This window comes from Marmota monax, unplaced genomic scaffold (assembly GCF_021218885.2).
Source record: "Marmota monax isolate L192 unplaced genomic scaffold, Marmota_monax_Labrador192_F-V1.1 WCK01_AAM20220418_F8-fsc00001, whole genome shotgun sequence".
Lineage (NCBI taxonomy): Eukaryota > Metazoa > Chordata > Mammalia > Rodentia > Sciuridae > Marmota > Marmota monax.
In genome coordinates, this window is record NW_026693777.1 from 60282477 (window position 1) to 60296574 (window position 14098).

Genomic DNA, 14098 nt, shown 5'->3' on the forward strand with positions numbered 1-14098 from the left:
TTCTGGGTGGTACTGCACAGAAGTTGATTCAGTTTTGACAATGTTGTTTAGCTATCATTTGCTATTTTGAATGAATGGGAGCAATCCCCCCTTTTACAACATTTGTTTCCTATTATGGAGAGGTGCAGCAGTTGAGGGCAGACATGTGAAAGTGGCTGTTTGATTCTCTTTTTCATCCCCCTGACCCTGCTTTTGTCCCTCCTCACCCTGGGAATGTCACGCCTCGCTACTTCACTTTGAGATGCTCAAGAAAGTGGCTTTGTTATTCCCTTTTAGACATACACGAAATTGTTCTCATTCCCCCCGCTGTAAAAGATACTTCACATCGGGACTCGGTTCACAAGTGCAATGCAATTTGGCTTAGTCCAACCTTTGTTCTGCTTGTACAAATGAGCGAACAGTGCACACATTATACAGTTGATCTACTGCTGTCTTAACCCCAGAGTTAGGGGCTGGGAGAAAAGCAAGTTAATCCCTTCAATACCAAGGTAGCTTTAGCAATATTTCCTCCAGTAAAAATAATAGATTCGAATTGCTGCTTCTATTTCACATAATGCAAAGCAAAACTTACGGAGAGGGTTTAGCAATGACCACAACAAAAATTCGACCGCCAACCTTTTGCAAACACTTTTTAGACAAATACACTTGTGGACTTGGTAATGCTCAATTTAAAACTATGCAACTGTTTGTGCAAAAGAAGGGTTTGATTTGGAAACTGAGATCTTAAAGCTATAAAGTCTCCGAACAAGTCACAGTAAAGCAAACACCAAATGGTATTTAGCAAATCGATTCCAAAGAGAGGGCATTGTGCTGAGAAGGGAAAGAGTTGTTTTCACAGGCACTGAAATTGCCGGCTCACTATGAAAGAGGGTTGGCACTTGTTAGGGATGGGGACCAAGCAGAACTAGCACCTAATTCTGGCTACTGTTTGTTTTATGCTTGAAATGGAAGGAAAACTGGGCCTTCCAGCAGCTACTTGGGACAGCTTCTTAAAGTGTGCAGGGTGTAGCCAATCCCTTTCCCCTACCCCAAGCAAAACAGACTCAAGTCCAGGTGCCCCAACCATAGCCAGAGACTTTATCCACTTCTGGGTAAATTCTCCTGTGAGGACTGAGGAAGGAACACCTCTGAAATCAAGTTCCACAATTTGGATGGTAGTCAGTTGAGCGGGAGGTAGAAACTCTTGCCTTTCTTAAAACCCAGCAAGACTAAACTGGGAGGGGAGAACTGATTTTAGGCAATAATCTACTCATCAGATGTCTCTTTTGAAACTTCCTGTCCTAAGTTAAGGTCCAATGCCACGTAGCCCAGTGAACAACTCATGAAATAGATGGCTCCAAAATTCCAGGGCAGACATTCTTTTCTATTAGTTGGTTAAAGTGCTCCTTGGGCAGCAAGGCATTGGGGCGCTGGCAGGGGTGAGTAGGTAAGGAGTCCTTTCACTGCCGGTTGGCACCAGAGCTGAAAGTGTGTCCCCTCCCCCGCCTTTCTCCCTTGGGCGGTTTGATTTCCAGCCAGACTCCGTAAGAGTGGCCAGGCGGAGGCTCCAAATTCCCACAAGAGTCGTGGGAGAGTCATGGCGGATAGTTTTCTCCTGACACGCGCCCAGCCAAGTGCCAGGCTCTGGGGCGCGAGAACCCGCGGGTGCTTGCTGTCCGGTGTCCTCCGAGCGGGAGAACCCGCTGAGCCCGGGAGTCCCCTTTGCTCCCGAGATCCAGAACGGTAAAAGCCAGGCAGTGCAGAGCAGGGGCGGGGGGAGGGGGAGGGGGGGAGGCTCACGGATTCCGAGGACAAACAACCTCCAAGACACTCAGGACGGCAATTTTTTTTAATTGACCGCTGACAGGCTGAGGGAGTTTGTTTTACTACTGAATACCCCGGGAACAAAATCCTTTTGAAAGGAAAGCTAAGTCGTTTCACGCCACCAAAGTGCAGATTTGGTGAAGAATGACTGATGGGACAAAGCGGCGCGGTGCGTTAGCGCTGGTTCCCAGAGGGAGAGAAGCACTTGGGCAAATGCGGGAGGCGGCCTGGAAGGGTGGGGCGGGGCAGAGGAGACCCGCAAGGCCCTAAAACCCCAAAACCACCGCGCGCCAGTCCTCAGTCCTCTCTCCCCAGCACATTTCACTGCCAGTTTGGTAGAAAAGATGACAAAAGAGGAGATAAGTGAAGCGAAGAGAAGTGAAGGACGGGGATACAGTAAGAGGATGAGGGAGGGAGAGACTGAGACTGGAGGAGCAAGGGGAGGGGGCCCTGGGGAAGAAAGGAGGGGGCAAAGCAAGGCTTAGCAGCAACGCTCCAGGCAGTCCGGAGTTCACTCTCCAAGTGGGGACGGCGGGTATTGTTTTTGGCGCCTAGGAAACCTTCGGAAGCTGCTGGGTACTTTCCCTCCACCTCCTGTCGGTGTTTGGTAAATATTAACAAACCGGGCGCGTTATATTCTGGAGTGTGGATGGAGGGGCTGGCAGGGGCTAAGGACGGTTTTCCTCCCCGGAGCCCCCGCCCCCAAACCTAGCCCCACCCTTCGCGCATACACACACCTGCTTGACAACAGAAGGAATCAAAATCAATATTGTATTTGTCACCCCTCTGTCTCCTTTTTACTCCCTCGGCAGCCCGGGTGCCACTGAAGCGAATTGTGGATTTATGGAGGTAAATTAGCATAAATTATTACGAAATCTGTAGCCGTGTGTGGTCCAGCTTGTGGGAAAAGAGGCTATTGCGAACTCTCCAAGCAGAAAGGTGGTCGATGGTGGGCTCTGCGGAGGCGATGAATGGCTATTGCACGAAAGAGATTTCCATTTGGTTTGCACATGGGTATAATTGACTTATGTGTATTTTATACAGTTTTCCCAACAACTCCCTAAGCCTCCGGGTCGGATGTGTTCCCCCCCCCACCCCCCAGCTTCTGTTTGCCTTGGGTTCTGCACAATAGACTCTGATGCACTTTTCAAGATTTCTGGAAAGTGCTCTTTCCCTCCTCCTCTTTATAATACCAGTCTTAAAATGCTATAAATAGCATGCAAATCCTCCCTCCATCCCCTGGGCTTTGTAGACCTCCAGCAGGAAGGGACATAAAACTTTGTAGCAAAGCACACATTTTAAATGCGAATCTCACAAATTCTCTCTCCCTTTGCAAGGCAAACTTGTTCTATAAGGTTCGATTTACTTAATTAACCCTGGGTATGGGCAATGTGCCTCAACTCCTATTGCTATTGTAGCCAAACTTTGAAGATTCCTCAGATGTGAATTCCTACTTGTATCATGACATGTTCCGATCTTGGTGGTGACAACTTTCCCGGGGAGATGGACAAAGATTTATTCCAACTTGTTTTTTCCCCCCAACTCAAACGTTTCCACTCTTAGAATTTAGTTAATCTTCTGTTTACTTTGAGCAATGATTTCGACAGCCATACAATGGTCCTTTGCCAAGCAACAAAATGCTGATTGTTAAAATAAGAAACACTGCTCTCTCCCGGTTCTCTATCCTCAACATGCACCCATAAGAATTAGAAAATAATCTTCCTGGCTGTTTCTGGGAGGACCAAAATCATTTTCTCCTATGCTCACCATCTCCAATCAGCTACCCTGAACATTTTATTTTGTGTTTACATTTCAATTAATGTTTAAATTAAAAACATGTTTAAATTTCAATTCTGGTACAGGTTTGCTAGAAGGATCCTAAACAATCCTCGGGGGCTTCCATGCTGGTATTTTTTCACCCCAAGGGTACTTCTGCCTTGTTTACAGGAACTCTAGTTGTACCTGGAAGCAAGCTGTAGGCTTAAGCAAGACATGGACCAGCACCTTTCCATTTTAGGTAACACAAGCTTCTCTACTATCCCCACTCTGTCCCTTAGGCTTCCCACCTCTTTGGACTCCCAAGCTCCTCCTGCACCGGGACTCTGAGGGCTGTGCCAAAAACAAACAAACAAGCAAATCCAAACCTTAAAACCACACCTCATTTGGAGCTGAAGCACGTGCAGCTCAGGTGAGTAGGACTGCCTTCAGTTCAAGCTCGGCAGAGGTTCCATCCAAGTCCTACTGGTTTAATCTTCAGAGATCGGCAATACATTTATCTGCCAGCTTGAGCATACCCCCAGAGACAGGTCAATGCCCCCCACCTCCACCTCCTAGCACCCACCTCCTTCTCCTAGTTATTTTTTTCCAAATTAAGAAGGTGTCATTATTCTTTTCTTCAAGCACTTCTGTTAATATTGAAAAACGTGCGCTTGCATCTCAAGCAAGGCAGCTCAGACGCGAGAGCCATTTCAATATTAATGAAATTGTTTAATCTCCTAAATTCGTCGTGTTTAAGTTACGTTTTGGTGAGTTATTGACCACCCCAGAAAACTGTGGTTAATGAAGTTGGGTGTGTGTGCATGTGCGCCCACACTGAAAGATCTTTTTTTATACTAACCTCAAACAACTCCACTAACAATGCTCTAATATCACTTAAAGTGTTGAAACTTTGCACCCAGAACCCCACACCACCACCTCCTGGGGAGGGGGGAAACCCTCTCACATTTCTGATGTTTGAAGATGACTCTGTAGGCTGTAGGGATTGTATTTTAAGCAACACTGTAAAATGATTCTTTTTTTTTTTTAACCATAAAGGTTGGAGGGTGTGCAGAAATGAGTGGGAACTCCTAGAGTCTACTCATAGACTGCATGCATGCAGGCAGGCAGATCAACTCACTATATATTTCATAGCAATTTGATGATGATGATGACAGTGACAATGATGATAATGATAATAATGATTCATTTAACCCTCCCAAGGCAAATCTAAACCAAAAGAAGTCTGCTACCCACACTAGGCAGTGACCTGAGACACAGCCTCCTAATACACACAACAGTCTCTCTCTCTCTCTCTCTCTCTCTCTCTCTCTCTCTCTCTCTCACACACACACACACACACACACACACACACACACGGAAAACTTGCTGGTTCTTTGCAAGTCTTAGAAAGTACTGTTGATTTAATAGGACTGCAAGTAGCTTTGCTGGGCTTTCTAAACCCTCAATCAATTATTCCTATGTTAATTTTTAAAAAGTGTGTGTGTGTGTGTGTGTGTGTATGTGTGTGTGTTGGGGGAGTTCCAGCTGTAAAATGTAAACTTACAAACTTCCAAGAAACCCTGTAGTTCCTCTGGTGATAAAGTGTATCAAACAAATTTGGGCCCTCCCCAGGTCCACACACTGTGGATACTCCCCTGACCCAAATGCCTCTGAGCCTCTCTCCTGTGTCCAACCAAATTGCTGGACGACTTTTAAAGCAAAGACCTTGTCTCTTTGCCCAGATATATCATCTGTTTAAAAACAAAATTGATCAATGCCTTTAGATTCATAGATTCAAAATGGGCTCTTATGCGGGGCTGTCCGATTACATTTTGCATTTTAAACGCCACCACTTTCTAAAAGCTACACACCCAACTGTGCAGAACTGAAGCAGCAGCTTAGGAAGGTCAAATCAAACTTCGACCTGCCTCTTGAAGGACTGAGGGGGTATGTTTTCATTATAATAACCCACGCAACCTACCCCGGGTGCCCAGCGAAGGAAAAAGGTCGACTTAGAGCAAAGCCATGCCTGAAGTTAGCTAACAATACAAACCCCATACAATGCAGAGGAAATAGAATACCCCAGCCAAGCAATTTCCATGTCAAACATCATCTGCGCCGCAGCTCCATCTGTGAACGTGAGTGGTCGCCTGGCTCCCTGCTCCGCGGCCGCTGCCTCTTCATACCTTCACACCGCGCACACCGCCAGCGCGTCCGGCTCCCCGCCAGTGGCCGCGGCTCTTCCCCCTCTCCCAGTCCTGAGCTGGAAGTGATTTCTATTGGCCAAGGTGTCCATGTAAATAGGTGTGAAAGAAACCAGGGCTGGTCAGGCTCTCCCGTCTCGCTCAGTCCCCTCCCTCTGCAGCCCCCGCTCCCCCTCCTCTTCCTCCTCCTCCCAAGGCGATTGTCATATGATAGCTAAGAAGTGGCACATTAATGAAGCGCCGCTACAGGGGTCTTTTCTGCTCCTGTCACCGCTTAAAACTATCAGATGGTTCGAGGGAGGACATGGAGGCAGCCACCTAGTTCAGCGGAGCCGCAGAGCCCACAGCAGCGCCCTCCGGAGCCCCGAGGACGCCCCTGCCAACGTCGGCGCCCAGACTCGGCAACCGAGCTCGGTCGCTCGCTGGAAGCACGGCCCAGAGCGCCGCGGATACGGCGGCGCGGGGTGCTGCAGGGCTGAGCCCAAGAGCCCAGGTTCGAGTTGAGTTCAACCCAAATCAGGTTGCTGCGCTTGGGCTGCGTGCCGGGGCGACGCTGCGACAAGCGGCGCAATTCCGGATGCGGACGCGCAACTTGAAGCAACTTTAAGGTGAGCAGCTCTCTGTTGCATCCCTGATCCTGTCTTTACTCCAGGTCCCATTTACTTTCTTGCTACCCTCTCGCCACTTGCTGTCTTCCCCTCCCGCGGTCCCCGGTTGGGTCCAGTTCGGTACGCTGTCCAGGCCCTAGGTCCCACTTACTTTCATGCTACCTTCGTATCACTAGCCGGCTTCCCCTCCTGCGACCCCTGGCCAGGTCCAGCCGAGTGCGCAAAGTTGCTAGCGAAAAAGTGCGATCGCAGGCGGATCCAGGGGTGCCGCCTCTACCCGCCTCCCCGAAGCCTGTTACTCTGCCTGGGACCTCGCGGAACCTGTGCATCCAAGCTACTCCTCCCCTCCATTTCCTTCCCTTTCCCCAGATCCGAGTAGTCCGTCGGCCCGCGCGGACCCAGACCAAGAAGAGGGCGAACGAGAAGATGCCTCGGCCAGGTCGCAACACGTACAGCGACCAGAAACCGCCCTACTCCTACATCTCCCTGACCGCCATGGCCATTCAGAGCTCGCCAGAGAAGATGCTACCGCTGAGCGAGATCTACAAGTTCATCATGGACCGCTTCCCCTACTACCGGGAGAACACGCAGCGCTGGCAGAACAGCCTGCGCCACAACCTTTCCTTCAACGACTGCTTCATTAAGATCCCTCGGCGGCCGGATCAGCCTGGCAAAGGCAGCTTCTGGGCCCTGCACCCTAGCTGCGGGGACATGTTCGAGAACGGCAGCTTTCTGCGGCGCCGCAAGCGCTTCAAAGTGCTCAAGTCCGACCACCTGGCGCCCAGCAAGCCGGCCGACGCGGCTCAGTACCTGCAGCAGCAGGCCAAGCTGCGGCTCAGCGCGCTCGCTGCCTCCGGCACACACCTGCCTCAGATGCCCGCTGCCGCTTACAACCTGGGCGGCGTGGCGCAGCCCTCAGGCTTCAAGCACCCCTTCGCCATCGAGAACATCATCGCGCGGGAATACAAGATGCCTGGGGGACTGGCCTTCTCCGCCATGCAGCCGGTGCCCGCTGCCTACCCGCTCCCCAACCAGTTGACTACCATGGGCAGCTCTCTGGGCACTGGCTGGCCACACGTGTACGGCTCTGCGGGTATGATCGACTCCACAACCCCCATCTCTATGACGAGTGGCGACTACAGCGCCTACGGAGTGCCTCTGAAGCCGCTGTGCCATGCAGCGGGCCAGACGCTGCCGGCCATCCCCGTGCCCATCAAACCCACGCCGGCCGCGGTGCCTGCGCTGCCCGCCCTGCCTGCGCCCATCCCCACATTGCTGTCGAACTCGCCGCCCTCGCTCAGCCCCACTTCCTCGCAAACAGCCACCAGCCAAAGTAGCCCCGCCACCCCTAGCGAAACGCTTACCAGCCCGGCCTCCGCCTTGCATTCCGTGGCGGTTCACTGACCCGCGGAAGCCGGCATCCACTTCGTTCCCCTCTCCATCAACTCACACCTTCCCCAGCTCCCAGTCCTGCCCTCTCCGACCTAGGACCGCTATCCTATCTGGTCCATTTCACCTTGGCCAACCCTCTCTCTCTCTCTTTCTCTTTCCCAAGAGAACTTTGTTTTGGACCCGGGAGACAAAACACAAACTTGCGGGGAGGCGCGTGGGAGTCGTCTTCGCCCCTACACCAGGGGAAAGCAGAGACTTCCTGAGCCAAGCCGCTCCCTCCAAGGCCCCCCATCCCATTTAACTAGCAGGGGAAAACCTGCCTTCCGCTTTCGCGGAGATAAGAGCGTCTTTCCCTGGGTTCCAATCCGCTGAGCACCGGACTCTAGACGCAAGATTAAGACTAGAGAAACAGCCTCGGAGATTTTCTGGAACAGAAACCCCTCGGAGGGCTGCAGCCGCACAGCGGAGGGCCAGATCTCCTGAGGTCTTGGAAATCTTCTGCGAAAAGGAGCCACTAATCTTCCTACCCTATTCACCTCCACCCACCAGGCTGGGAATGGGAGGACCACAGCTTCTCTGGGCTGCAGCCCTGCCTCCCCGGCTTCTGCGGAGATGGGTTTTGTTTTGTTTTGAGTTCTGTTTCCTGCCAGAGGCTCCGGGGCGCTGGGAGTTAAGAGAGAGGCTGCTAAGTTGATAAAGGGACGCTTGTCCTTAACACAAGCGAAATAAAAATAAAAGTAACGTTGTATTGTTTACAAAGCTCCCGTTAAAATGTAAACAGTGAACTTGAATCTGCCTTGCTAGGCGGGCTAGTGGGCAAAGCCCACTTTACAAGTACCTGTTGTAATGTGAATGTTTACTCTTCATTTCAGGCCAGGTTTAGGGGAGGGAAAGGGGGATGGGAAAGTTAATTGGGATGTTAACTTTCTACTACTTAGAGACCTTTTAGCTATTTATTTTATTGAAGAGAGAGAGAGAGAAAACAGAAAGAGAGAAAAGAAAATGAAATGATCCCAACTAAGAGCACCAAGGGCAACCCTGGAAGAACTTAGATAAGCTGACTGGTAACATGAAGGGGATGTCAACAGATAGTTTCCCCCTGGACAAGTCTTTCTGTTTGTGACAAGAACTTTTCCACGAAGCTAAAGGGCTGCAGAAAGATGTAAATAGTTGTGAATAGGAATGATTATACACTGTGTAAAATGCACTTTTGTTTGCTATATTCCTTTAGAGTCTTAGGTAATTTGCTGGAAAACGAACTGTTGTTCTGGTGTGACCTGCTTAAATTAAAAAAAAAATGTAGTGTCATCAGAGCTGTAAAATTTTTATCTTTCATTTTTTTTCTTCTTCCCTGTACAGAATTAGCATGGCATTTTAAATATTGATGTTCTTGTTCCCAGCATGCCTGTTTTAAGACAAAGAATTTTAAAAAGGTGTCTACATTAAATTATGACCTAGTCTAAATAATATTTTCTCATTAAAATATGTAAATTCAAATTTTAGTTTTGTGTGTTTTTGAAGATTTGCTACAAACAACAACTTTCCAAAAGATGGATAGGGTGTTTTCCCTAAGTATACTTTCTGCAATACATTGAGTAGTTTGCCTTTTTGGTATTTTGTTGTGAAAACAATCCAGCCTTCTCTTGTGCACTTACAGATTGAGGGTCGAATTTTCTAGATGGACTCTTGAAGGTATTTGTGCATAGGGAAAGAAGAAACCAAGTATGTCTATTATAAATCATGTGCTCAGGTGTAGTGTTGAAAGAAAAACTGTAATTGAAAAAATAGTACCTTTGTGTATTTTGCCTATCTTAAAATATACATTTTATGGAATACACAGGACTTATCTTAATATGAGGCTTATATAGAAATCAGGTAGAAGGAGATTTAAAAGTTAAAAGCAAACTTGCTTACTCAATATTTATGTTCTGATGCATCTCATTTGGAGGAAGAATTCATTTCCTTGCTGCTTTAAATTATTGCAGTTGTTGAAATTTTCTTTTTTAGAAATCACCTAATGGGTCATCTGACATGCCAAGAAACCTGTTCAATTTGAATTGAATAGATTTCTTTCCTTCCTGTGGGAAAATAATGTTTGGTGCATATTAAAGGCATGAATGAAGTTTCTTTTAAAATGCCTGACTTTAAATATTTACTTCAGATTTTTGCAGAAAATTAAAAATCTTAAAGAATTTATGGCTCAAGATTAATTGGCATTTTATTGAAGGGGTCACAATAATATTTCCAGAGTGAGGTGTATATTACACTAATGAAGTTACTAGACAAAGAGAAACTTAACTGGTGATTAACACTTTACTGTGTAAAATGATTAAACAAGAGACCCTTGTGCAACACAGAGAAAGCCACATATAAATCACAATCATATACTCCATAAGGAGAATAATAAGCACCTATGACTCTTATATATTTAGATGACTATCTGAAAAACAATTTAAGATTAGTGTTAAGGGTAATTAATCCAGTTGTGACCATTTTCTCCCCAAAGGAAGGATCCCACACACAGCCCCCCCCCCAAAAAAAAAACGTGGAAAATAAATGAATCATTGGACTGATTAAAATGCATGAAGCTACTAAAGCTCGTCAGACAGGGGACAACTAAACTCATTCATCAAGCCCAATTCACAATTATATCAACAAGATCAGCCAAAGAAAGCCTGGAAAACTGAGCCACCCTGGGCTAAGAAACTCTTGAAACATAGTTCTTAAGAAGAAATCATTCACATTTTTAAAAATTAAATACATTTTCATAGTTTCCTGCAAAAGAAACTTAAGAGCATCTCGGGATATTGAAATCTCATCAAATTTAGTAACACTGATTTTGAACTGGGAATGAAGGTGCTATAAAAGGCTAACAAGGGCCTCACACATTTTATAAACCATCAGCTTATGTAGTCAGGTAAAACATTCCTCCTATAAGAGGGCTAGACTCAATAAGTGATGTGTACATATACACAGACACAAATAAGTTATAGATTTTTTTTTCTGATTTTTAGCAAAGGAGGGATTTCAACTCAGTATTTGAAAATGCTCTTTTCAGCTGGTAAGTTCGTCATGGTGTATTGCAAAGAATGAAATAACTTGGGCATTGTGAACCCTCCTTTCACAATTGCAGGCATCTTTTCTCAGACAAAGTTGAATGAGTAAAGTAAAAAACAACAAAAAAACCCACCCATTGATGATATTTTGACCTTGATAAGAAATCCAAAGGCAGCCCCAAAACACATCTCTACCCCACTCCATTTCTGCCTTCATCAGCCTCAGCTTGGAGATGTGTGCACTGTTTAGCTGAAGTGCCTCACAAATGAGGAAGTTTATAACTATGGCTCTCTTTGTCATGTTAATTCTTTTCACCTGGCTCAAGTCCAAAGTCAACACGCACAGCTTTAAAATAAAACCGGAGGAGATAACACCACGCAGTGAGAAGGTGTGTGTTAAAGGTCTTGTCCTGCGAACCAAGGTAAGTTATATTATTTTCTACTTTGTAAATCTGAGCAGTATTGATTTTTTTTCAATTTAGATTTTTGATTTGGAAACTGGTTATTCTGATACTTAAAAAAAAACCCCACACAATTCTGTATTCAATTGCATTTTCAAAGTTCTTTCTGTCATTTGAGGAAATGCTCACACGATGGATGGGTTTCATGCACTTAAGAGGGAAGCTGGAGAAGTTCTTGCTGTTTCTTCTGACTGATTGGGGGGTTTTGAGAAGCCTGAAGACTCAAAGGAGTGCTGCTGGTACATGAACCTCAGAGTGATTTAAACAGTATAGCACTGAGGTTAATGCCTTTAAATATAGAAGATCCAAGTGTCTTGCAAGCATGAATTTGGCCCAGTTCTCAAGAAAGTGTAAGGTTATAGGATGGGAGAGAGGAAGAACCCAGTGCTGTGGACAGTAGGTTTTACCTTAGTTTATGGAAGGTTAGGGATGGGGAGATAGTGCAAGTGGAGGTTTGAGGAATGGTTTATACTTTTACAAAAGAGAACTTTCTTTGTCAGAGGTATTCAGTTAGGACACAGAAAGGATCCGGATCTTACTATTAATGTCAATTAATTTTTTTCTTCTAAAAGCCACATATGCAGAGACACCCAAACAAAAACAAAACAAAAACAACCCAACCCACCGGCTGTGAAGCCTCAAAGGGGATGCATTTGTTTCGTTTAAACTAACAACAAATTATCTAATTAATATGTTTCAATTACAGCATGAAAGGGACAGCCCCTGGACCGCCCGCCGTGGGGGCACAATAGCCCCAGAGCCCACTCTAGGAATTTACAATAACTTCACATCTGTTTCTTTATTTTCCACTTTTTGAGTCTAAAACTCCTCTCAAGATCACTTCAAACCATGGCCTGAGTTATGAAATATGTCCCAGTGTTAAAGGGGGATGAAACTTTGCCCATGGATGCTTCATTTGCAAGCAAAAAAGTGAAAGCCCATTGAATAGCATTAAACAAATATATTAGAATTCTGTCACTTTATGCAATTGAGTAGATCAAATGAAGGGTCCCGGCCACTTCATTCACTCTCATTCACTCGAATAGAAAATGCAAAGAATAGCAACCCGAGACTGGGCCACCGATGTAGATTTAGCTCCTTTTTACTGGGAGACAAAAAGGCTGAATTTTCACAAACACATTGCTGACTCGGGGACTAGGAAACCGGCATTGGAACCCCTTTGGAATTTAAATTCATTTTATCTTCCTCTCTCTTTGCTGGGATCTGTTTGCACTACAGTGTAAGATGCAGCAGGCATCCTCTGGCTTCTGAAAAAAAAATGGGGGAGGGGAAGAAAGTGAGTAGAGGATGGGACTGGTGTTCCCAAGGAACTTTGTGATCAATTAGCAATTAGGTCTGAAATCATCAGTTTGTTATAAGCAAATCCTTATGTATTGCACACATCTCCCAGTCTTTTACCTCCTTGCTTGACTTATATAGCTTGTTTTCAAAGACCACAATCACCTCTGGGTCAACAAGTTTTCTTCTTTCAACTAATATCTGCTCATTAGTGTCACAACAGAATTGAAAGCTGAGCTTTCACCTGCTCTGTCTCTCTTGGTCTGTCTTCTGGCCTCTGTGCTTACATCTTTCTTTCTCTCTCTCTCTCTCTCTCTCTCTCTCTCTCTCTCTCTCTCTTTCTCTCTAACACACACACACACACACACACACACACACACACACTTCTACTCTATGTGAATACTGTGATGGTTAGACACATTATGTTAAAATCAGTAGAATAGTTACTCTTTGGTTATAATTTTCAAGTCAGAATTCTGCATTTTCATTTTCCATCCCTGGAATGGAATGGGATGGGGGCGTGCTAAGCAACATATGTCAGGTTAATTGAGATAATCTTGTGGGCATACTTCTGCACTGTGTCTTCAGTGGTAGATTCCCTCCCCCGTTCCATGAACTTTATAGAATTTTTCAACATCTTGGAAAGCTCACACTGACTATTAGAGCTACTTTGGAAGACAAAGTAGGAAAAACCAAGGAAGGAAACATTATTTTATTTGATGTTGTAACTGCAGAGGAATGAACCAGTTTTTCCCAAATGGGAAGTATAAATGAGATTTGATGTGAATGAAAAAAGTATTTTCTGTCTTGCACTCTTTTAGAGTATATTGGGACCTTTAACACTTTTCATTTTAGCTTGAAGATTTATAAGGTCATATTTACACTATCTTCATTTAACTCTTAGAACTGGTGAGTGGAGTGGGGAGAGGAGTGGAGAGGAAAGCAGCTCAGACCTGCTGATACAAAAAAGATGTTGAAGAAATGGTTGGTTGTTTTATAACCAGAAGCCATCACATTCACCAAAATAAATAAACCAGTCATCTAAATAAAACATCCTTTGGAAGGCTTTCCTTCCAGAAAATATATTTGGACAAAGCATTCTTCTTTGGGACAGCCTCTTTTTGGTTGTGTCTGCAAAGAACTGGTGTCAAATCAGTTGCAAGCTTTTGAAGGTACAAACTCTCAGAGCATTAATTAGAGGAGATTAAGCTCACAGATAAAAAGCATTCTTTAAATATCTGTTGTTTGGAGACATTGTAATTTTAATTCAAGTTCTGAAGTCTGTATATTTTTATTTACTCAGTTAATTTCTTCCCCAGAGTGTTCCCTGTTAGGTGGATTTACTAAGGTAGACAGTACAGAGACTGTCATTCCTTTACAGAAATAATTGTTTCCAAATTTTCTGCTTTGGCTACAGATTTCTTTCTTCTTCATGAAATACAATGTGTTCATCTGATGATCCCAGCACACAGTAGCATATAGAAAAACAGTTCCACAAAACATCTTAATTTTGTGCC

The 14098-nt window shown here is 45.4% G+C and overlaps 1 protein-coding gene across 1 annotated transcript; it reads left to right on the forward strand.

Annotated features, from left to right (window-relative positions):
- Positions 1-6768: 6768 nt before the first annotated feature.
- On the forward strand, positions 6769-7777 carry Foxb1 (forkhead box B1). The gene has a single exon (XM_046460782.1). It carries the CDS (start codon positions 6800-6802, stop codon positions 7775-7777), a length of 978 nt encoding a protein of 325 aa, XP_046316738.1. The 5' UTR covers positions 6769-6799.
- The last annotated feature ends 6321 nt before the right edge of the window (positions 7778-14098 follow it).